The sequence below is a fragment of the Manis pentadactyla genome, chromosome 3, assembly GCF_030020395.1.
Source record: "Manis pentadactyla isolate mManPen7 chromosome 3, mManPen7.hap1, whole genome shotgun sequence".
NCBI lineage: Eukaryota > Metazoa > Chordata > Mammalia > Pholidota > Manidae > Manis > Manis pentadactyla.
In genome coordinates, this window is record NC_080021.1 from 51,115,586 (window position 1) to 51,139,290 (window position 23,705).

General features: G+C 37.2%; 1 protein-coding gene across 2 annotated transcripts in view; it reads left to right on the top strand.

Moving 5' to 3' along the window:
- Positions 1-5,365: 5,365 nt before the first annotated feature.
- MMP16 (matrix metallopeptidase 16) overlaps positions 5,366-23,705 on the top strand; it is a 314,497-nt gene continuing 296,157 nt past the window's right edge. Inside the window, exons 1-2 of one of the 2 annotated variants that reach the window (XM_057497909.1) lie at positions 5,366-5,486; positions 5,746-5,857. Coding sequence is in view for 1 of the 2 variants with exons in the window: in XM_057497908.1 (XP_057353891.1) it covers positions 5,726-5,857 (132 nt within the window). In the remaining variant the exon portion in view is untranslated. Of the gene's footprint in view, positions 5,487-5,710; positions 5,858-23,705 lie in introns of those variants that run through there. The other variant, XM_057497908.1, reaches the window with a different exon arrangement.

Below are 23,705 nucleotides of genomic sequence, written 5' to 3' on the forward strand. Positions count from 1 at the left end.
TGAGACAGTGATAAACCACAAGCATAAGTAAAGGAATGAATCAAAGTGGTTTTGGGCAGAAAGACATGACAGCTACTGGTGACTGATTCAACACAGGGCATAAATTAGTATTAGAGTCAAAGGTGTGTTCAAGGTTTAGTAGGAGAGGATCCAGATTGGAAAGTAGGTACACATTGAAACGAGGGAACTAAAGAAAAGGTGAATTTAGCTGGAGACAAGGTGAAAAGTGATATGAATTCCAGACTATAGGATTGACTTTAAGGTTAGAGATCCAAAAATAACCAGAGTAGAAGTAAAAGACAAAACTTAATAGTGAAAAATCTCTTTGAGAGAGATGGGAGAGCAAGAGAAAAGCAGAATTAGAAGGTGAGTTCCTGCATATCCTTGTATTTGTTAAGCATATCAAGGTCACTGGGAAGGGTATAATCGTGGTGATGGAGGAATGGCTTTAATGAGTGATAGACATGAGTTTAGGTACAGACAAGGCCCCGCCCCCAGCCTAATGATATAAAAGGCTGCATACCTGATGTTCTTTTCTTCTCTCATCTGGTGGGTTCCTCATACTTCCCAGTCATCTTAGCCCTCCAAAGTTCAGGTACTCCATGATGAAGAAATAGGGAGGCACTGGAAGCCATGTTTACTTACTCACACCAAAATCTTGTCTGAGTTTTGTACTTAGTTATTTGCTTATGCTGATAGTTAATCCAAGGGAGAATAACTTTAAAGTCCAAGACTTCATTCTCATCTGCCTTACATCCTAACCACTGAGGTGGTCTATCTTAACTCACTTCACATTTATCCTTTTTAATGCTCAAGTGCTTGGTATTTTACAGTGGTAAGTAAATGTTCAGTGGAGGAATGAATGAACAAATAAATGAACAGAAAACTGAATATTTGAGAAACACTCATAGTTATGGAGGTGATGAGAGCATAAATCAATAAAAAAAGTATACTATCTTTAGGAGCATAGATAACAGGTAGCAACTTTTCAATTTTACTCTGTGTATGAATCACCTGGGGATCTTGGTACAGCCAGAGAGACAGCATTTCTGACAAGCTCTTAGACCTTAAGGTTCCACCAGGTAACACTTAAATAACAAAGCTTTGGGATGACTCTTCTACGTATGTATGCTCCTGCTAGTAACAGCTGCATGGGAGAATGCAGATAGCTTAGTGACAATTGAATATTCTCTGCATTTAAAAAAATACAAAAGAACACTGCAGGTTAAAGTGATGCAAGTAGGAAAGAAAGCACATAAATTGATATGAGGGAGGTTTATGTAACTTTTTAAGATGTAAAACTAATTTCTAAGGCTCTAGCTTATTAAGAATTCTGGTTCAGTGACAACTGTAATATGTTATTTACCTCTAAGGTTATTTTAGGCAGTTATAACCATTCACACATCCCAGCATGCCAGTCAACTGCTCTCTTTAAAATATGTCATTTGCCTTTCAAAAGTTATATATCATTTACTTCCTCAGACCCCTTCTGTTCTAGGTAATATTTTATTGAATCGCCAGTAACCTTCACCAGGAGAAATTATTCCTTTCCTTTACCTTTCTTACTAAATTTCTTTAAACCTCTTTGGATTCTCTGTTCACATGTAATTCTGAGATTGCTCATTAGTTTTGTGAAATTGTGAGAAGAAAGAATCTGACAGAAAGCATGCACAGTAAGAGCCAAGACTTGTGAGGAAAGATTTCATTAACACTCTAAAGAAAAGGATATTCTATATTTTAACTTGCTGTGGATAGGAAAACAAGTCCTTCTCCAAGAAGAGCACCAACTAAGAAGCTAACACTACTAAGATATGAAAATAGGAACTTCTTCATAATTTCCCGCCTTAAAAGAGAAGCCTGTCTAACAGATGAGAGATGGAATAACAAAGTCACCAAACAAAGAAAGTGATTATATTTCTGCAAGTACCCAGCTGAGTCTGGGGGATTGTTACATCAGGCTTATTGGAGTAGTGCAGATATAAGGTCTACAAAGAGGTAGATAATAAATACTTAATAGGTTATAAGAAGTAAAAAAATATGAGAACTTCTAGAAGGTGACCATTTCTACAGAGTTAGCAAACATAAAACAAAGGTAATGAAAATTCAACTATCTCCTCCTAGGAATCCTCTAGGGTAAAGTCTAAAGCCTAATATAGCACACAAGACTCTTCCTGGGCTATTAGCAAGGAGAGATTTCTCACTGCATGCCTGTGCTACCTCTGACCTTGATCTTGCTTGGTAAATACTTTGGCCTCCAGCCCTGACAAACCGTTTGTAGTTTTCCAGATGTATGTTGTATGTTTGTTCCTGCACTGCTCAGAGGTCTGAAATATTCTTCCTTTTCTTACTTGCCTGGTCAGTTTCTACTGTTTCTTCAAAATGCCCTTTGAGAACCAATACTTTTGTAATGCTTTCTCCAAGGATCTTGAGGAAACTCAACCACTTCTTCCACCCTGTTCTATAGCATCTTACATATGTAATTGCCTGAGTCCTTATGCCATTGCTATAATTAGTATATGCCTCAGTATTTTGTTGATATCTCTGGAACCTTGAACACACATTCATTCATTCATTCATTGCTCATTGAATGCTCACTAATGGATTTAACAAATGTTTGTAAAACAATCATGATTACTAATCACTAATTTGAGGTTATCTTTTAAATTTAGGACTCCCTACTTTCATTTCTCTTAAGATCGTGTCTTGAAAGCACAGGTCTCCAAGGTCACCTCACTAGTACTATTATCTCCTTGCACCCAGTCTTTTCCAATGGCCTAATTTTGAATAATCTTTCCTAGATGCCTATTTCTATCTAAAATGGTTTATCAATCTGTGTTTTCTTATTTGAGCAAATGTTAACTAAATATTTCATTGCAAGCCCTTCCCCATATCTTGTCTTTCACAAATACTTTGTTCATGCATCTCTGTTCTGAGCTCAGGTATTATCTTTGACAAATAGGTTGCTTATCAGTGACAAATCTCTCCTTAATGATAGCTCAGCAGCACTCAGCTTGCATTTTACTTCCTTAATAAAGTCTTCTAATATTCTGGCTCATTTACAGAGGACTTCACCATCTAGAACAGTTTTCTCATGTATGTCTTGTATAAATTGGTTTTACCTATCTCCCTTCAATAATATCTTAAGGACTAGGGAAAGATTATAAAGTTTTTTTTCTCTATCTCTTCCTTCTCTAACTTTGCACTTTACTAGATATAAAGCATACATAAAATGCTTCTTGATTTTTGACAAATTTTCCCACCACATTTTGTTACTTTATATCTGCACACAACACCGTATAACTTGTATGTAAGTTTCAAGTTGCTTTCATGTTGCCTTCTAATTGTTTTTTGATGTAAGTCATCTCAACCTGTGCGTTATAAAGTGTTAAGAGCAGAAATGGATTTCTGTATGGAAAAATCACTGGAGTATAGTGGGAAATGCATTGAACTGGGAGTCAGGGAACTCAGGTCTGAATTCTGCTATTTGAATAGTTTGCTGGAAAGTTATCTATTTCCCATCTATGGAATGAATAAAACGTTCAGGGATGTCATGAGAAATAAAAGAGATACTATGTATGGAAAAATTCCTCAAAATTTTTAATATGCTATACAATATAAGGTATTTCTCCTTATCATGTCTTCAAAATTTTTTTGTGGGTAGGACTTGCTCTGCAGGGAGCAGCAGACTGTCAGGAAAGTCTCCTTGACAGCCTCGGTCAAGTTGGGTGGGTCATATTTCCTACAGTTTATAAAGCATTAGCTGCAAAGTGCTATTCCTCCACTTTTTTTGTATGTTTCTCTTTAGGATACAAATTATAACAGTCCAGTGCAATTTTTGGCAAACTGTTTTTCAACATTTCCCATCTGCTTACCAAACACGACCTCTTGCAGTCCTTCTTCTTGCTTTGCCAACTCACCCATAAAATTTGCCTTGTCAGTGCTCTCTCCCACCTCATCGAGGCAGCTGTCATACCTGGAGCAGCCTTTATTCTCAACCTCTCCTGCATTTCTTTCCCGTGGGCTCCTCTTCCCCTCTGCTGGCTGCCAAGGAAAAGCACATTTTTTGGCATGGCCCCCAAACAGATGCCTGCCTGCCTCCCTTCCCCCTTTCCCTTTCAGCCAAGCCATCACCTGCCAAGGGCTGGTGCTTACTGCCCCCCCTGTCCACTGCCTCGCACTGCTGCGGCTCGAGTCCTTTTTGGCAGCCTCCTCTGAAGTTCCCCAGTCCGCAACTCTCCCGTGCTTCTTGCCAGCTGCCTCCCCCTCTTGCCTGCAGCTTTCCTCTCTCCCGCCAGCCTCTCCCCCGCTCGGTCTGCGCGCAGCCTCTTCCTCCCGCCCTTGCCAGCTGCTTTACTCGCCTTTCCTCAGGCTGCTGCCTCTCCTTCTTTTCCCAGCCCTTCCCCTAGCTCCCGCAGCGGGTTTCTTTACAGCGCCCCCACCTGCTGTGGCCCGGTTTTGTTAACATGCGGGACTACCTCTCCCGAGCTCCAGTGGGTACGTGTGTCCACCGGACAGAACACCTCTGGAAAGTGGGCATTTTCTTCCAGCTCCTGTATTTGACTGCACCCCTTTAACCCCAGTTGAGCCCGGAAAGCGGGATGTAATGATGGTAGAGGGGATTCAGGGAGACAACGGGCCACAGGCTTAGTAGGTGGACCCCGACAAAGTTTGGGACGCTCGGGACTTGCCATTTCAGGCTTCTCAAACTTCGCCAGCCCGCCTGCCGACCCGAGCCCCCAAGAAGCGCACAGTGACCCGGCGCTCCCTCTGATTCCCAGCGCCCCCTGACCTTCCAGGGCCGCTCGACTGAGGACGCCAGTAGCGCTCCAGGGCCAGGCCTGAGCCGCTCCTCGGCCCACACCGGGGTCCGCAGCCTGAGCCCCACCCAGTCCCCGGCAGGGGAGGGGCGCGCTTGTTTCTAGGTGTTCGGCAAGGGGTGGGCGAGATGGAAGTATGGAATCGCCCAGGTTCTGGGTGCCTGCCTGGGGGCTAAGAGGTGCCTGGTATGTTAAAGACCTCGTCCCCACCCGGGGCCTTTCCGCGGGCGGGCTATTTCCAGTGCGCGGCACAGTAGCCCTTGCTCTTTACGAGCCGTCTCCTTTAAGAAGCGAGCTCGCGCGCGGGTGGTGGGTCGTGTGTGCGCTCCGGTGCAGATGTGTGTCAGTGTGTGTTAGTGTGTGTGCGTGTGTGTGGACGCGCGCGCGCGCGGAGGGCCCGGGAGTCAAGCAGACCCCGGGAAGGAGGAGTTATGTAGATTACGGATGAACATTCTGGAGGGGAGCGAGGAGAGGAGGGAAGGGGACGCAGAGGCGAGCGAGGAGCGACGGAGGCCCTCATCGCTGAAGCTGGAGGCGGCAGCGGCGGCGGAGGAGTGGTCGGTGGGGAAGGAGGAGGAGACGCGCGGGCTGGAGGCGGCGGCGGCGGCGGCGGCGGCGGCTGCGACTTGGCGCTTCGAGCCGGAACCGCCGGTGAACTTGGGCGCCACGGTGAGCAGGGCCCGAGGATGGTGAACGCGAGCTGCCGCTCACCCTGACTCCGCCGCTGCTTCTCGGGGGCTGCCGAGCGCCGGGCCCTCTGTCTCCTCCCCTTGCCGGGCTGTGGGTGAACCTGCAGGCTCCGTACCCACCCGGAGGACTTTTTTTTTGAAGGAAACCGGGGAGGGAGGGAGAGGGAGAGAGGGAGAAAACGAAGGGGAGTCCGTCCATCCATTGAAGCACAGTTCACTATGATCTTACTCACATTCAGCACTGGAAGACGGTTGGATTTCGTGCATCATTCGGGGATATTTTTCTTGCAAACCTTGCTTTGGATTTTATGTGCTACTGTCTGCGGAACGGAGCAGTATTTCAATGTGGAGGTAAGAGTATGAGCATTTTCTTCCTCCCCCCGTGTCTGGGTTGCTCCCTGAAACGTTGCGTTCCCTCCTTGGAACCTTGTGGCTCAGAGCAGCCAGGGTTTCGACACATTGTTTCCCTTCCAGCCGCCAAGACCTTTGTTGAGTTTCCCTGTGTCTTAGGTGATGGATGCGCGCGAGAACGAGAATCCGTTATCCCCAGCAGCACAAAGCACGATGCTGTGCGCCCAAAGATACAGTTGCAGCCGGTCCATGCTTTTTATCCGGGGAAGAGGCGAAGTCCTACTTACAGCAAACGGGTGGCTTAATAAAAGCAGCTTAAGTTTATGATGAATAAACTGCTCGGAAAATACAGAATTCATTACTTGGCATCATGCGCTGCCTTGGGGTTACCGCTGAAATCTTTCTCCCCGTGTTTTGTGCTTAACAAAGGAGGTTAAAAATCAAAGAATCTAGAGGAGAGCGTGGGAATACTTGATATGTTTAATAACGTTACTTTGTGATAAAACACTGGACTAGACAGCGTCTTTTTCTCATTTAGACATAACTTAATACACTGTAACTAGATCTGGCTACACAGAGGACCTGAAATCCATCTCAGTTCTAAGTGTCTTCTCCTCCCCTCCCCCGCCAATTGAAAATAAACGTGGCACAATGTAATAGTTCCGAGGTGTGTTTTTAATTTGATTTCACACTCTAATGGCAAAACGGAGAGATTTTAGACTGTCATTTGCTTTACTCTGATGGCTTTGGGAACAGAAAGACAAAGCAAAAGGGAACTTAAGGATAAAGACTTGTCAGACCTCTGCCAAAGTACTCTTCCTGTCATCATCTCAGCACTAGAGCCAGTAGTGTGCACTAAATCAATGGAAGAGGGTATACACCTGGGCTCTAACACCCGTTTATCACTTACACGGAGGAAAACAAAGACAGTAAGAGGGTCTTAGTAAACCACTCCTTTTGATTAGCTCTTCTATTTTCTGACATCTTAAAGTAATTATTATTGAGTCTCTGAAGGATAATGTGATTTCTTGTTGCTTCTCTAAAGCTTACTGTCATTCTGTTGGGAGTGTGTGTTTACACAATGGCGGGACCTGTTGCACAGTATTTGAACATTTTCATATAACATTTACATGCAAAGTGTGCATAATAAATGCCATGTGTGAGGGCATATTCTGAATATAACTCTTTGTATAAATGTTCTTAGGACTTCATGTAGTAAACAATGATTAGTAGAGAAAGTATTTGGAAAAGTAAGAATCATTATCAAAAGAGCTAAAGTTTACAGATGTTAAGTACGATTATATTACACAGAAACCACACTTTGAAAACCAAAGCTGTTTAACCCTTTGAAAAATGCAACTTTGTTTTTCTGAATAAAAACAGCCATGGAAAGGAGTTGAAAGTCTAGACTTCTCTTGATTGCAAATTTGGACTTTTGGAATTACATGTCCCAGATGGACTTTTGTATCTAACATTTAAATCGAGAGATAATTTAGTGTTGAAGTGAAGAAGTAGTTAGTTCATAGATTGCAGGAATGAAAGTGGCAAGCTGTTATTCATAACGTTACAGACAGAAGGGCCTGTTGCTTCAGATTGGTGGTGTTGTGATGATGGTGAGGTGGGGCATAAGGGAGGAGGTTAAAAGTGTTAGGTTTTATCTTGTTCACTTTCAAGAGGGAGGCAGAGCCTGGATTGATGACTGCCTGCTTTGGAAAAGTTTTAGGTTTGTTTTCAGAGATTATTGGGAGAGCATCGATCAATGTTTTGATGATTAGTAGGTTTCCTTTTTGAGGCTAAACATAAATTTGATTGTATTTCTTCATAGTTTGAATTTCTCAGTTCAATCAAATATTACTATGCAGAAGTTATGATTTTCCCAAAAAAAGGTTTCATTTTGAATTTCCATCATCTCTTCTCTTCAAGATATATGTGAAAAAAATGGCTTATGGGAAAAGAAGTTATTTTCCCATTTTTAGAATGTTTAAGTTCTTTAATCCATATTTATTAAATGAAGGGATTTAATTATAAAAGATAAGAGTCATGTGCCATCTGAAACCTTAGAAAGCTTATTTGATACAAAGGGGATTTTCTAATGATTTAGAGTAGATTATACTTCATAGTTTGCATTGTTCCCAAATAGTTTTCTTTTTTTCAATCACTTGAGCATCTCCTTAGTTGGAGTTACATTTTTTTATGTGCAATGATAACCTCTATTACTTTTCAAATCATTACAGTAGCTGCTTGTTAATTCAATGCAGTATAAAGAACATGGGATGGTAAGATATATTCTGACATGAATTCTTGACTGATTCATTTTTATTAGGTTCTTTTTTTTTTTTTGGTAGGAGACACTAATAGGAAGAATAGTCCTTCAGATCATCTCCAGAAATGGCACTTAAATTGTGTGCCTCATTCTTGGTTGCAAAGCATACACTAGGGATGCTTTATTTGATTGATTCTCAAGGGCAGTCTTAAAATAAACAGTAATGGTATCAATCATGCATGAAGCTCATATGATCATAAATTTTTTTTCTAGAAAGCACATCAAGTTATAGTTGGAACAAAGCTTCTGAAAGATGCTTTTTATGCTGACAACTGAGATTACACTGCTTTATTCCTCACTGAACTTCACAATTGGTGGGATCCCCATACTTTTCATCCTTATAATTTATGGTTTAAAATCCTATGTATTTTCCCCTGGACGTGGGTTACTGGGTAGAGGTATTCATATTAACTCTTTCCTGTCTGCTTTTTCAGAGTAGAAATATTTGGAGTTTCCAATTATCAGAACAGGAGATATTTTTAAAAATGCTAATGAAAGCCTGTTACAGAAAAAGAGTACATTGTATTGTTTTTACTTTCAAGAAGCAAAAATGACCATCTCTTACAGCTAAGAAAGGGTCAGACAGTACCAGTAGTAGTATGGAAGAGATTCATTCACTACATTACCCTTCTTATTTATTTCAGATAGAACACTTTTTAATGCCAAATTTTTGGTATACATGTGTTTAAAGATTTTTGTATATCATCAGATTTATTTTTTGTGAGTGGGCCTTTCAGTTTGTAATCATCAGCATAAGGCAAAAGAGGTACCTTATTAATATTAACTAAAAGTCAAAGCCTGCTGTCATTGGATAGCAGTCTGAATCAGAGGTGTTCATTGGTCAGAAACAGCTAAATTGTTAACAAAGAATTATGATTTATTCTTTATGCTCTAAAAACTCATATTGTCTTTAAAATAATTTTCTTGAAGAGGGGATTTTCATGATCCTGGGGCTCTTTTTTTGTACACTGATAGCATTTTTGTTATTAAATTGAGATAAAATATATTTCATGATAGCAATTACATTCGTCATAAACTTGGGTAGTTTGTCAAATGTTAAATATGAACAATGCATTCTTTGTTTTTTTAAACAATAGCATGCATTTCTAGTGAGGAAAATTCTTTTAAACCAACTTAATGGTAAAATTAAAACAATACTCTGAATGATGCACATATCGAATAATAAGTGATTACTTTTTTGTGACAAAAAAATCTTGATAAAGCAAATTGGTTTTATTGTTCCTAATTAAAGAGAGATTCTGGATGTCAAAAGGACACTTTATGACAAATACTATGAATTATGAGTGTAACCATTTCCTACATTTTTCTTACAATATATTTCTTTAACTGATTTAGTGTTTATTCACTTTTGTCAGGTTTATCTGAATCTACCTAAAATGTCAGAGTTTGCTTAGAATAGCTCTGTACTGCTTATAAACGTGGCAGTAATTGGTGGTGAGACATCTCAGAGAAAAAAAGTATATATAATTTACAGATTTTAAAAGGTTATATGTTGGGGCCAGTTTTTCACATCTCTTGCTTTCTACTGGCTTGAATAAGTAACATGCATTATTTCATGTGCTCATGGATGTGTGTGATGATGTGACCTGGTCAGCCTCCTTGAGTACGGGACTCTTCTGACTGCATCCCATAGTTCTCCATTGGGACAGTTTATACCACTCAACCGAAGGAGCTGTGTGACTGATTCATAAAGGTTTTTATCTGCTGCAAGATGCTATGCTTTACAAGACATCCCAAGTATGCTGGCCATTCAGGATGCTCATAAGGGCCAAAAACTATGATCAGGAGCCCAGAAGGCTCAATAGTCCTCAGATTCTCCAGCTTTTCCTGTCAGTCCCACCTTCCCTATGCCTTTCTCTGTTCAGAGTTGCATGGTCAGGTTGCCCTGATCTAGGGTTATTTATGACACCTTTTCAAATGAGCATGTGCTGGTGAGATAGGTTGTCTTCCCATGAGAAATCCACAGAAAACAAATGTACAAGTCTATCTATCCTTATACATCTGGGTTTTCTTTCTCAGTCTCTGTTCCCTATCAAGTAAGGGTAGTGTTGTGTTGAGTAACAGCTTTTTATCTCTGGAATCAGGTTAAAAGTGACAGATCTAAAGATTCTACTTTTTCTCATTTCTTCTATTTCAGGTTATTAGCAGAAGAAAATTTTAATGCATTTATTCAGTGATATAATTCTTTTTTTCTGAAGCTGGATTAATCAATTATTTTATGTAAATTTATTTAACTGCCTGACCTACCCCACCTACTCAAAATGTACCTATTCAGAGTAAATGACCAGTTGAAATTTTTGTAGGACCTAAAAAAAAAGGCCATTGAACATTTGAATCAGTTAATTATTCAATATCAAAAGACAAATATTTATTTCTTTATGCTCCTTCAAGAACTTTCTGACCCTTCAGCATGTATATTTCAAACTGATTTTTCATGTTACTTTCCATAAAAATTTATTTTAAATATTGAATGTAATTATATCCATCAAATTCTTTTTTTCTTGTGGAGTAGTATAGTGGTTAAGAGCACATATTCTGGTGCTTGGATTTTAATCCCATCCCTTTTACTGGCAAGTTACTTCTTAAGTTAATGATAGACTAATTAATCTTTGGGAGCCTCAGTGTACATATCTCTAAAATGGGGGTACTAATAGTGTCTGCCTCAGAGGATTATTTTGATGACTAAATGAGTATATGTGTATCAGATAGATAGGAACAAGTCTTCACATAGCTAAATACTGAGTATTTTGGGGATGTCATTATGAGTAAAAATTAAATGCTGATTCAAAGGTTACTAGCAGGAAAGCATTTAATTACATAAAAGTCTGTTGGGTTAGGGTATACCAGCTGTTCCAATAAGATTTTATTTTAATATCTTTTTCATTTTTAAAAATATACTGAAAAATCAACTAAGCTAGCATCAGTACATTCTCTTCCTGTGGGTTTTTCTTAGAGAGTTTAGTTCAGGAATGTGATCTTCACATTTTGTCTTGTCATCTGTTACTATCATAGAATGTCAAGTTCAGCTCACACCTTCTTTTATAAGACTGGGTTTGCTGAAATCTGTTCATCTTTTCTAATACCATGGAAAATGAACAGGCCTTTATAATTCAGTGGGGCTGTTTATTTTAATTGGCTAAAGGTTCAAGTGCTTCCTATTCACAGTAGGAGTAGGATTCAATATGTAATGTAGGCCAGCTTTATTTTATACCTCAAATCCAGGATATGTCTTTTTTTTTTAATTAATAGGGAAGGAGGAGGATGGGCAGAAAAAGATAAAAGTGTTTTTTATGATGACAAGGAAGTTTTAAGAAAACTGTCTTGTCCATATAAACTGGGAATACAAGGTAACTAGCAATATAGTGTAATGAAGCCTAGGACAGAAGTCAAGGGATGGGGGCTTTAACTTTTGTTCTTGTACTAACATAGCTTTGATAGTGGACAGGTCATTTCTTTAATGTCTTCATCTGCAATAAGAATTGAACTGAATTGTCAGTAAAGCCATTTCCAAGTTTGAAGTTCTGTTTTATTTAATCTCAAAGCTTTAATTCATATAACCAAAGTGGGGGGTGGGTGGGAGATGTGCGCATTTATTACCCTGTAAATTTTGGGGCCACTAGATCCCAAAGATAGAGTGTTCATGTTTATTTTTTTTCTGAAATGCATATCATGAAGAACTACAGAATGTGTGACTTCAGTCTAGCCTTTGTTTTCATCTGTCATCACACAAGGTGTTCCACTTTGGAAATAACCCTAGCCTTCTGTTGATTAGTGAAAACGCTGGCAGAAAATTATATGTAATTTTAAAAGCAATTTTTGGCCAAAGTAGCAAATTTTTAAAATTTAATGTTAAAAATATGGTTTGATGTTATTTTGAAAAAAATGTATATATCATCTGCAAGTGGTACTTCAATCAGAAAAAGGCAAGCTGGAATAAGATCAATATCTATCTGATTTTTTTGTTTTTTATGGGGGGAAGGTCTCAAAATTCAAATCCATTTATGTATCCATCTACCTAAATATATTCATGTATTGTGTAGTGAAGTGAAGTGCCTATACTGTTTGTCACTTTTGCCCATTGTGCAAAATAATTTTGGCACATGCTTCAAGGGTTATTTTTGTTCTTCACAACACATTTGATTTTGAATGTGAAAAATCAGATTGCATTTGTTTTATAAAATACAGAGCTTATGTGAGCAACAGAAATATTCCATGCAAAGAGATAAAGTACTAAATAATGATATGTATGATGATTTTTCATTTGTTTCTTCTTCTTGGGGAAGTTATTTATAGATTTTGAGGTTATTCATGAAACCATATTTGATTGTTGCTTCCTGTCATTTAGCACTCTGAGTGGATGTTCTTTTTCTTAGTGTTTTACCACGACCATTTGGCATTATGCATCCTTGGGTTTAAATAAGTGGAATATCTTAATGATAAGTGTAATATCTTAATGAGCCACATAACAAATTTAGACAAGAGAGTAAGAGTAATCCCACTATAGCCCCCTAACCTTTGATTAAATGTGACCTGTTGGTGTAGTATATAAAAGGAGGCTAGTGGGAGCTATTGAGCTGTTTAAAGACTACAAAGGAGTAAAGAATTTGGTTTAAAATCAAGAACACTAAGTATAATCAGATGTCTTAAAATGAATCATAGCCAATCATAGAGAGTTTAAGGAAATCAGTGAACACATGGTTCATGATTTAAGATGTGAGCTAGTTTTACGGAGAGCCAGCTGGTACCAGTGATTACATATTTGGCTAACTAAGGGGGAAATCAGTATTTTTTTGGAGAGACAGAGAGTTCTGGGCATGACCTTATGACATAGAGGGTTATAATGCAGGACTGCTTTGTATGTCCTTTGCTTTTAGGTGTGGAATAGGTCATCAACTGTACATTATAGTGGTTATAGGTGCTTTTACTATTCTCATTTTAACTGAAATAACTAATAAAATAATTGTAATCTTACAGATGAGAGGTGGGATAAATTTATTTTGATCATGCCTTTTAGATTATGTGCAACAGAAATCCAGTTTTAAAGCTTGTGAGTCTGAAGTGATTTCATTTTTTAACATTTGCCATAGGACCTTGTTAAATAAGCATTTTTCAATGAAAGCAGATTTTAAAATACCTATTCCTTAAAAAATATGTAACAAACGAGCCACAAAAGTTTAAAACTTTTTTCTTTAAAAAGAAACCTCAGATAGGCTTTCAGTTGAGCAGATTATTATATGACCTCTGTTGAAAGGTAGGGGGATAAAAAAGAAAGTCACTAATACTTTGGGGCATGCCAACATTTAATTACTATATCATAATCTATTCATAAGCGTCATTCAGATTTTTTAAACTTTTAAATCTAGTCAGTTACATAAAATATGGATAAATGAAGTAAGCCATCGCCCCACAGACATATATTCTCAGGAGAGATAGTTCTTAGAGTGGGGTATTCAAATGACCAAGTAAACCCAGATAAACTACTCATTGGAATGGAATTTTATGGTGTTTGTTTTGGTCACTCTTTAGATAAGGGAGAATGAGCTGCTGCTCTTAAAAGGAAGCTGGATACTTCCCTGAACTTTCAGTTTCCCAAATTGCATGCACCTGAGCTGATGTCAGTGGCATGCACATGGCTAATGCAGAGTTAGACCCTGAGTAAAGTCAGTAGAGGCATTTTTCCATGGGAACTTTTCACAGTTGAATTCATGCCATGTGTTAATAGTTTCTCATTGTTTATAGTAATTAAATATGTGAATTTGTTTTTGGTTTCTAATGTCTGTGCATTCATTCCCTCTTTAAACAACCACTAAGCAGTTCTTCCTATTTGCCCTATTTGTCTTTTAGGTGGGTCTTGAGGGATTTCATATTTCAGTTATACTAAAGATTGGTTAAACACCAATCTTGTGAATTGGGTAAAATTTTACAAGAAGTCACATTTCACTCTGAATAAGGTAGCATAAGTCAAACTTCCAGAATCAAATGTATATTCAGTGATTTGTGTATCATTGAGAACAGATTTACAAAAAACCCCTCCCAGTTAATTATAGATTAAACTCTTTTGGAAGTCTGGGTGTTTTAATATTTCAACCTTGTCTTGCCAATGGGTTTCAGCCCCAAGCAAGTTCACCATGGATTCAGTGAGGCTGAGAAAAGACAATGGAACGTTCTTAGGGTGAAAGGGTTTATACCCAACTTTATTCCTACAGTGGCAGGTCCATCACTAGAATCCCATCCACTCAGAGAGTCTGCATGCAGCAAGCTAGTCTTCACCTCTGGGCCTCTCTACCCACGAAGCCGTCTCAGTCTCTGTCCTCGGTGCTGCCACCACTCCAGTTTCTGCTCTCCTGCAGCTGGGCAGCCATGCCACCATGTCACCCAGAGCACTGGGTGGAGCTTTTTATATAGTCAGTAGCAACATATTGCCCACATGTGTGTAGTGAGCTAGCTTACCAGGACCAGGTGAGAGTCCTGGCCCTAGGAACCTTAACTTTATACACAAACTGTATGCATGTAACTTAATGATTTACTACTGTGTGTGGATTGAGTGGCATTGTTTATTCCCCAGGTGATTTAAGCGAATTGACTTATGCAGTCTTTGCCTTATTTTGACCATTCATAAAATGGATTTGTGATGTTTATTGCTTGTCTATAGCACAGATTTTGTACTGACAGCATTGAAACAATGCAAAGCAATCTCCTTTTTAAGGAAAAATAAGGTGTGTCCAAGTTCCTTCATTTCTGCTATAACTGGGAGTATAGAAACAATTATGTACTGGCATTGTGTTCTAATTAGACAAGGTCCACATAACCAGTAAAATGGAAATACCTGAATTGATTCTATTGAATACCTTATTTTAATGATAATAAAAGCAATGTTAGTTAACCCTGTTCAAGCATTTGCTGTGTTCCTGATAGTGTTCTAAGTGCTTCATATATATTAATTCATTTGAATTTCATTACAATCTTGTGAATTAGCATTGTTTTTCTCTTTCACAAATGAGACATCTGAGGCATAGAGAGTTTGAGGGACTTTCCAAGGCTACATAGCTCTGTATTCTCCAGAAGTGGAGCAGCCTAGAATGGAAGCAGTCAGGTTAGCTGCAGTGCCCAGTCTCCCCAACCAATTCAATACAGGCAAGAATTAACTTCCAGGCTTCCAGTAAGGACAGTATGATTCAGTTCTATTGCTTCCATCTTTCATATTCCAAACTTAAGAGAGATAATTAATATGCACATTGAAAATGGTAGGTCTATCCTTGCAGAGTCTTACTTGGAGTAAAAATGGAACAGGTTGCTGTTGATTGAAGATTGATTATGTGGTGCTCAATATAGTTTTACTGTTAAATACTCTATGATATTTTACTTACTAGAAAATTGGTAACCTATGTTAAATTACATATACAATTAAATGTGGCATACTCTTAATATTACTTATAATATTAAATTAATCATAATATTAATATCTCATTCTTCAACTATCTTTCATGTTGCAGTTTAGCAATGAATGTGATTTTTGAAGTTTTAGGAAGATTTTATTACATTTCAAGATGTAAAGAATGTTGTGGAAAATGTAAAGGAAAACCTGTGTCAGATGTGTTCCAGTGCCCTGCTGGAGAAGAATATATATTTATATGACTGCTGACTGGCATGTTCAATGGGTTCTGGAGTTTCTTATTTTTAAATATTGAATCTATTGGGTAGAGGCTATAAGGAAACAGATTTATTTTGTTATTTTTTTTTTTTCGAGAGGGCATCTCTCATATTTATTGATCATATGGTTGTTAACAACAATAAAATTCTGTATAGGGGACTCAATGCACAATCATTAATCAACCCCAAGCCTAATTCTCAACAGTCTCCAATCTTCTGAAGCATAACGAACAAGTTTTTACATGGTGAACAAGTTCTTACATAGTGAGTAAGTTCTTACATGGTGAACAGTGCAAGGGCAGTCATCACAGAAGCTTTCGGTTTTGCTCATGCATTATGAACTATAAACAGTCAGTTCAAATATGAATACTCATTTGGTTTTTATACTTGATTTATATGTGAATCCCACATTTCTCCCTTATTATCATTATTATTTTAAATAAAATGGTGAAGTGGTAGGTAGATGCAAGATAAAGGTAGAAAACATAGTTTAGTGCTGTAAGAGGGCAAATGTAGATGATCAGGTGTGTGCCTATAGACTAAGTATTAATCCAAGCTAGACAAGGGCAGCAAAACATCCACAGATGCAGAAGATTTCTCTCAGAACAGGGGGGGTGAGGTTCTAAGCCTCACCTCTGTTGATCCCCATTTTCTCACCTGATGGCCCCCCTGCGACTGTGCCTGTCTTAGGTTGTTCCTCCCTTGAGGAATCTTACCCGTCTCTGGCTAACCAGTCATCTTCCGGGGCCATACAGGGAAATGTAAAGTTGGTAAGTGAGAGAGAAGAAATATTCTTTGAAAAGGTTAGCTTTTTACTTCTTTGCAGATTTATGCCCTGTGGCTTCTATGCCCAGCATTTGTCTTGAGGTATCTTTACCACTTGGAAGAATTATGATACTCAGTAATTTCGATATGAGGCACGAATTCTACTTAGGGGTTGTAATTATGAAGGAAGAAAAGAAGCTATAGAAGTAGCAGACGGAAGAAAACATGGGAAGATTGATTATTTCTTTGACATATCTTCTTGTAGTGTAACATAAGCGTGTATAGGTTTAGATTCATTTTTTTAAACTAGGTTAAACCTTCTGGGATATTTCGTTATTTTTAATGTATTTTTTTTTAGTTACAAAGGAGAACTTTCTCTGATTTAGATCAATCCAGAGATGGATCATGTGCCTTAGAAGGCAGTGAATGCCTCCTCACTCTTTGAGAATAGAGCACTGTCTGTTTATTGTCCTTGTTGTGGGGGGAATGGAAACTTCAACTTGGTGGTTCACCAAAGGATATAAAAAATATATTCAATCTTTAAGATTGTTGCTGTATATAACTTCACTCATTCATCAGCCTTGCAAGGGAGATTGCTAAAGCAATCTACAAAGTTGGAAATCTAGCTGATTTTATAAAATTTCTCAGTGTTAAATATCCATTCAGTTGTTTCTCATTTCCTCTAGCGGCAGTATATCATGATGGCTATGTGCAATAGCTATGGGGAAAAAATGTTTAAAAATATTAGGTATATCACTACTGGCTCAGTGAACTTGAGTAAGCCAAGTTACTGATTTTGTACATCAATTTCCTTATGTATAGAGTAGAGATAATCATACCAAACTCAAGAGTTGTTTTAAGATTAAAGAGGTGCAAGATAACAGGCCAAGGTAAGTAACAAGCTCCTGATTCAGCTTCCCCACTGAAATCACCAAAAAATGGAGAAACATATGAAACAATGATTTTCAGGTCACTGGACATCAGGTACTGAGGGACACTTATCCCTGAGAGATGGGAAACGAATGAGCCCTATGATTGTCTCACTAACTTGTGTTAGTGTTATTGTATGTGTTCCTCATAGTGTTCTAAGTGCTTCATATATATTAACTCATTTAAATTTCATTACAATCTTGCGAGTTAGCACTACTATTTCTCTTGCACAAATGAGTTTTGAGGTAATAGTACAGGGATGGCAGAACCTGGGTTGAGCTTGGCAGACTCCCTGTGTTAAGGAGTTGTAGTTGGGAGTATGGGGAGATAAAGGTGGTTAGAATTCACAGGTCAGAATATTGGAGAGGAGAGAGCTGCACAGAGTGGAAGCACTGGAGACCTGTAGAAAGTGCCCCATGAATATTCAGTTGTGAACTGATATGCATACACATTTCTGTGAAGTAACTAGTAGGGGTTTGGCAAAGAGTCAACCAAAAAGGGGGCCAATGCTTGGTGCTCATGCAGGGCACCCATTCCTATTAACCAGGCTAGAAAACCTCATCGTTGCCTCCGAGCATTGGGTAGAGTACTTAGAAGCATCTTGCCCCAGTAATGGGAGAAAGCCTTGGACTGAAAACTATTCTTGTTCCGCTTAAAAAGTTTTAAAAACAAAACCTTGAAAGGATATCAAGTTATTTCTAAGTGACTTAATCACTTGCTACAACAAAGCTCAGTAAGATACATATATATATATGTGTGTGTCTGTACATATATCTATGTGAGTGTGTGTATATATATGTGTGTGTGTATACACACACACACACACACACATACACACACACATACATACAGGAATACAAATATACCCAGCACCCACCAAGCTAAAATTCATGATGTCTGAATTCAATAAAAAAAAAAAATAATAACATTCCCCAAAAGGTATGAGAAAGTACAGGAAAACATAACATAATGAGGAGAAACATCAGTTTACCTAAACTGATCCAGAAGACACAGATATTAGAATTAGCAGACATGAATATAACAAACAGTAGTTATAACTATATTCTTTTTTAAAAAATTGAGACATGGAAGTTATTGCAAAAAAGGCTTATTGAACTTCTAGATATTGAAAGTGCAATATATAAAATTAAGATACACTTGAAATTTAAGGCAGATTTAACATTCCTGAAGAAAAAATAGTAAACTTGAAGTCAGCAATAGAAGTTCAGAAACACAGAGAAAAATGAAAATTTATAAAGTGAATAGAATATCAGTGATATATGGGAAAACTTCAGATGTCCTAATATATGTATAAATTGAGTCCCTGAAGGGGAAGGGGCAGAAATTATTTGAAGATGTAATGACTAAAGCTTTTCCTAATTTGGTGGAAAAATAAATAAAGTCATGAGTCTAAAAAGCTTAATGAATCCCATGCACAAAAAACATGAAGAAAACTACACCAAATTGTTCAAATGAGTGATAAAGATAAAATCTAAAAGCAGGCAGAGGGAAAAAAAGACACCTTACATATAGAGAAACCAAAAAAATGATAAATTTCTTGTCAGAAATATTGCAAGTAAGAAGACACTGGAGGAACATTTTGGAAATGCCAAAAAAAAAAGGCTGTCAACTTGGAATTTTATACTCAGTGAAAGTATCTTTCAAAAATGAAGGCAAAATAAAGATTTTTTTCAGGCATACTGAAGCTGAAAGATTTCATCATGAGCACTATCTGAAATGGTGAAATAAGTCCAAAAAACTGGAGACAGCCCAAATGTCCATCAGTGCATATATGAACAAACCCTGGTACATCCATATAATTGAATGCTGCTTACTAATAAAAAAGAAATGAGCTGTTGATGCATGATACAACATGAATGAATCTCAAAGTATTGATGTAGAGATTCATTTAAAAAATAAAAATAATTAGGTTGAATTAATACTGATAATGAATTTTTATGAAAAATAAACTTCAAAAAATAGTAAAAAGTTTTATATTTTTCCAAATACAATTGATAGATAATTGGAAGATAACTGGACTTTCATATTTATTTCTGCATTCGTATTTGCAGTATTTTAAATCATGAAGCCCCTGGTATACTCCATTGTTAATTAAAATCAAATGAGAGTGAAAAGGCAAATAACTTCATATTAAAACACTTTTGCCCTATTAGACACCTATAATGGTTTTAGGCCTGGAAAGATGCTCCACACTGTAAATAATCAGGGAAATACAAATCAAAACTACTGTGATACCACCTCACAGTAGTTAGAATGGTCACCAAGAAGTAAGTGTTGGTGAGGATGTGGAAGAATGGGACCCTCCTAAACTATTGGTGGGAATTGGTGCAACCACTATGGAAAACAGTATGGCAGTTCCTCAAAAAATGAAAAATAGGAATACCATTTGATCCAGTAATTCCACGTCTAGGAATTTACCCAAAGAAAACAAAACCCCTGATTTGAAAAGATACATGCACCTGTAAGTTTAGTTCCACATTATTTACAATAGTCAAAATATGGAAGCAACCAAAATATCTGTCAATAGATGAATGGATAAAGAAGAGGTGGCATATACACACCATATTTATAAAGTGAATAGAATATCAGTGATATATGGGAAAACATATATGGAATATTATTCAGCCATAAAAAAGAAATCCTGCCATTTGCGACAACATGGATGAACCTAGAGGATATTATGCTAAGTGAAATAAACCTGGTTGAGAAAGACAAACACCATATGAGTTCACTTATTTGTGGAATCTAAAAGCAGAACAAAACATAATGAACAAAATAACAGTAGACTCAGACACTGAGAGGTGACTGGAGGTTACCATGGGGGATGGGTGGACAGTGAGGGGGACAAAGGGGCAACAAAAATTCTCAATCACAATATAAGATGTTTACGGGATGATAGTACAGCATGGAGAATATAGGCAATGATTCTGTAACTTCTTCCTATGTTGACAGATAGTAACTGCACTAGTTGGGGTGAGGACTTATTAATGTGGGTAACTGTTAATTACTGTGTTGTATACTTGGAATCAATATAAGATTGTATATCAAGTATACTTTAATTAAAAAATTTTAAAAAGGCTGAAAACATCAGTCATAAACAAAGAAAGGAAAGAAAAGAAAAAGTAAAGAGTTTTAGGATCCTCATAGGTTCCTGGACCAAACTTTGGGAACTCTGTGCTACCAGCTATGCTGTGTTCTCTTCCTCCTGGATATTCCAAGATCCATCTACCTTTAAGTCTTCATCAAAATGCTTAGCTCCTTCATTTCTTTATCCTGCTACACATTCTTTAGTGCCCAGCAATCATTATCTAGCCTTCTCTAATTCACCCTCACCCTCTTCACTATCATCAGAAAATGAACCCATCATGCATTTTTAATAACTTTCTCTACTTACTCTTAAAACTAACTTTCATAATTATAATCACAGAATATTTTGTCTTACCTCAACCTTAGATACTGATGTATATGTGTAGGACAAAAAGTTCGATCTTAAAATTACTGTAGAAAATCCATTAAATGGCTCATTAATTGCTAAGACTTGGCATGTGAACACTCAGAAGCCAAGTATCAATTCATTGTTTCTCTGTGCCTTTGAGTTTTGGTCTTTATATCTTTGGAACTGTGGAGGCCAAACTCAGTATTTTCTGGGGTCAGGGGATATTTTAAGGGACTTGAATTAAATAATTTTTAATTACTGTTTGCCTGGAGCATATGGTTAAATTTGGTATATTAGAGTAAATTAAATGCATGTACAAATGATCTGTTGTATAAGATTTTTGTGTAATAGATTTATATCTGTCTCTCACAGTAAATTTTAACTTTATAATGATGCAGAGTCTGCCTGCCTTGGTCACCACTATATTCCCTAAGCATAAGACCTCCATGCAAAAAGTAGAGAGCTCATTCAATATATGCTGATTGAATGAATGAATCATATGTGTCATCCCTGTCCGGGGATGTTAGTTTCCAGTTTAACTGTTATTTTCTGAACCATTTCAGAGTTGTGTATCAGAACACCTAGGGAAAATATAAAAGGAAAATAACCTTGTTCCAGTTCAGTGACTTCTGTTGTAGTTATTACTATTAATAAATGACAACTTTCCCAAGACAGTTTCCAGAAAGAAAAAAAACAATATTGCATGTATTTCACTGGACATCTTAAATAATTTCAATCCCTCTTTTAGCTACATGGATGAGAAAAATGTTGATATGCTGTCAACTTTTGCATTCATTATCATGTAAAACCCTAAGAGGGAATAATTTGAATTTCTTTTAAACAACTTACATTAAAATTCGATCATGTTTAGTGTTGTAACAAGCACAATATTGAAGATCCATGAAAAATTGACGCTAGATGTTAAAATTTGATGGAGTTTCTCTTGCTGAACACCTAACATGTTTGTGATTGGCAGTATAAGAACAGCGAAAACATAAGACTTTCTGCAGTCTTTCATTGATACATGAACCATCTATCTGCATTGTATCTTCCTTAGTAAGAGAGGAAAAGCAGCTCTCATTATTCACTTTTGCATGTAACTGGAAAAATAAGTCTTCCATTATAGCTTCATGTTAGGAATGGCAAAACTTACAGAGTCTACTGGCTGAGTACAGTCATCTATCCAAGGATTGTAAGTTCTACTCAGTAAAAGCAATCAAACCAGTTTTATTTTTTCTTGTTACTTGAATAACTTACAGAAATTTTCTAGACATACCTACACAAAATTCATTTCTTATTGTGGAAATACATGTTTAAAATGTCCTATATATCTTTTAACATAAAAATATACTTTGGAAACTTTTTCCTATCAGTACATATAGAACAACCTAATACTTATAACTAGCTTATAACTTATATGGTAATTTATTTAACTATAGTCTTATTGCTGGATAAGTATGTTATTTTCAAGGTTGTTTTTTATAAACAATATTGCAGTGTGCTTTCTTAAGCATGTGTGTGTTTATCTAAAAAAAATTTCCAGAAGTGGAATTATTGCATTTCTGTATTTATTTTACTTAAGATTTTGGTGGATCCTGCCAAATTCTCCCCCCAAAATATAACAATATTTATCAACAATGCTTAACTTGATTAAACATGAACCTGCCGTTACTTTAAATTTTGTTCTAATCTGATGGGTGAAAAATTAATTTTCATGCAAATTTAAATTAATATCAGTACTTGGCATTTAAAAAATCTTCCTCTTCCTGCCATTCTTTATCATTATTGCTGATTTATTAAAGCTTTGTATGTATTAGGAAAATTGACCCATTCCCTGTCATGCATAACAAAATGAATTTGTGTATTTTGGTTTTGCTAATTTAGTTTTTTAAATGAATTAATCATTTACATTATGGCTTAATATTTGTATCATGGTTCAAAAAGTCTCCAGCATTTCAAAACTATTTTTTAAAACATTAATTTCTTATTTTTTTTTCTGTTTAAATCTTTGATTTACATAAAATACTTTTGGGGCAGGTGCTGAAATTAGAATCTAACTTATTTTCCTCAAAATTGATTAATATATACTAATAAGCTTATACACATACTAATACTTATTAATCATTTTGATACATATCAATCAGCTTCAGCACAATATATTGAGTAATACATCTTTTCTGGTATAGCACATAGGTCTTGTTGAGAATTAATGACTATAAATTGCAATGGCTTAAGACAAGTTTGATTTGATCTGGTAGATCAGTGGGTGATCTGGGGCATGTCTGTTTCATATAGCTTGGCTAGAGCCATTCTGCTGTACGTATCTCTTGTGGTCTTACAACCAGAGGCAAACTGATTTATGTTCCATTGGTGATGGGAAAGTACTAGAAAATAAGTAGCCTCATGAGATGACTCTTGTTTTAGCCTTGTAACTATCACACAGTCTCTTTTGATCATATCGTTTTGCCTAAAGCGAGTTGGTTACATGGCAAGGCCCAAGGCCAAGGAGTTTGGATATTCATCTTGCCTCTGATGAGGCCAAGGTAAAGGTGTAGATGTAGAACTAAAGGATTGGAGCCAGTAATTTTATCTATGACATCCTTGCTGATTTAAATGCTATCTTTATCATATACTAGTTTTCTCATATTCAGCCTGTTACTGAATACAGTTTTGTCCAGTGATTTACTTAAATCTCCCTGGGA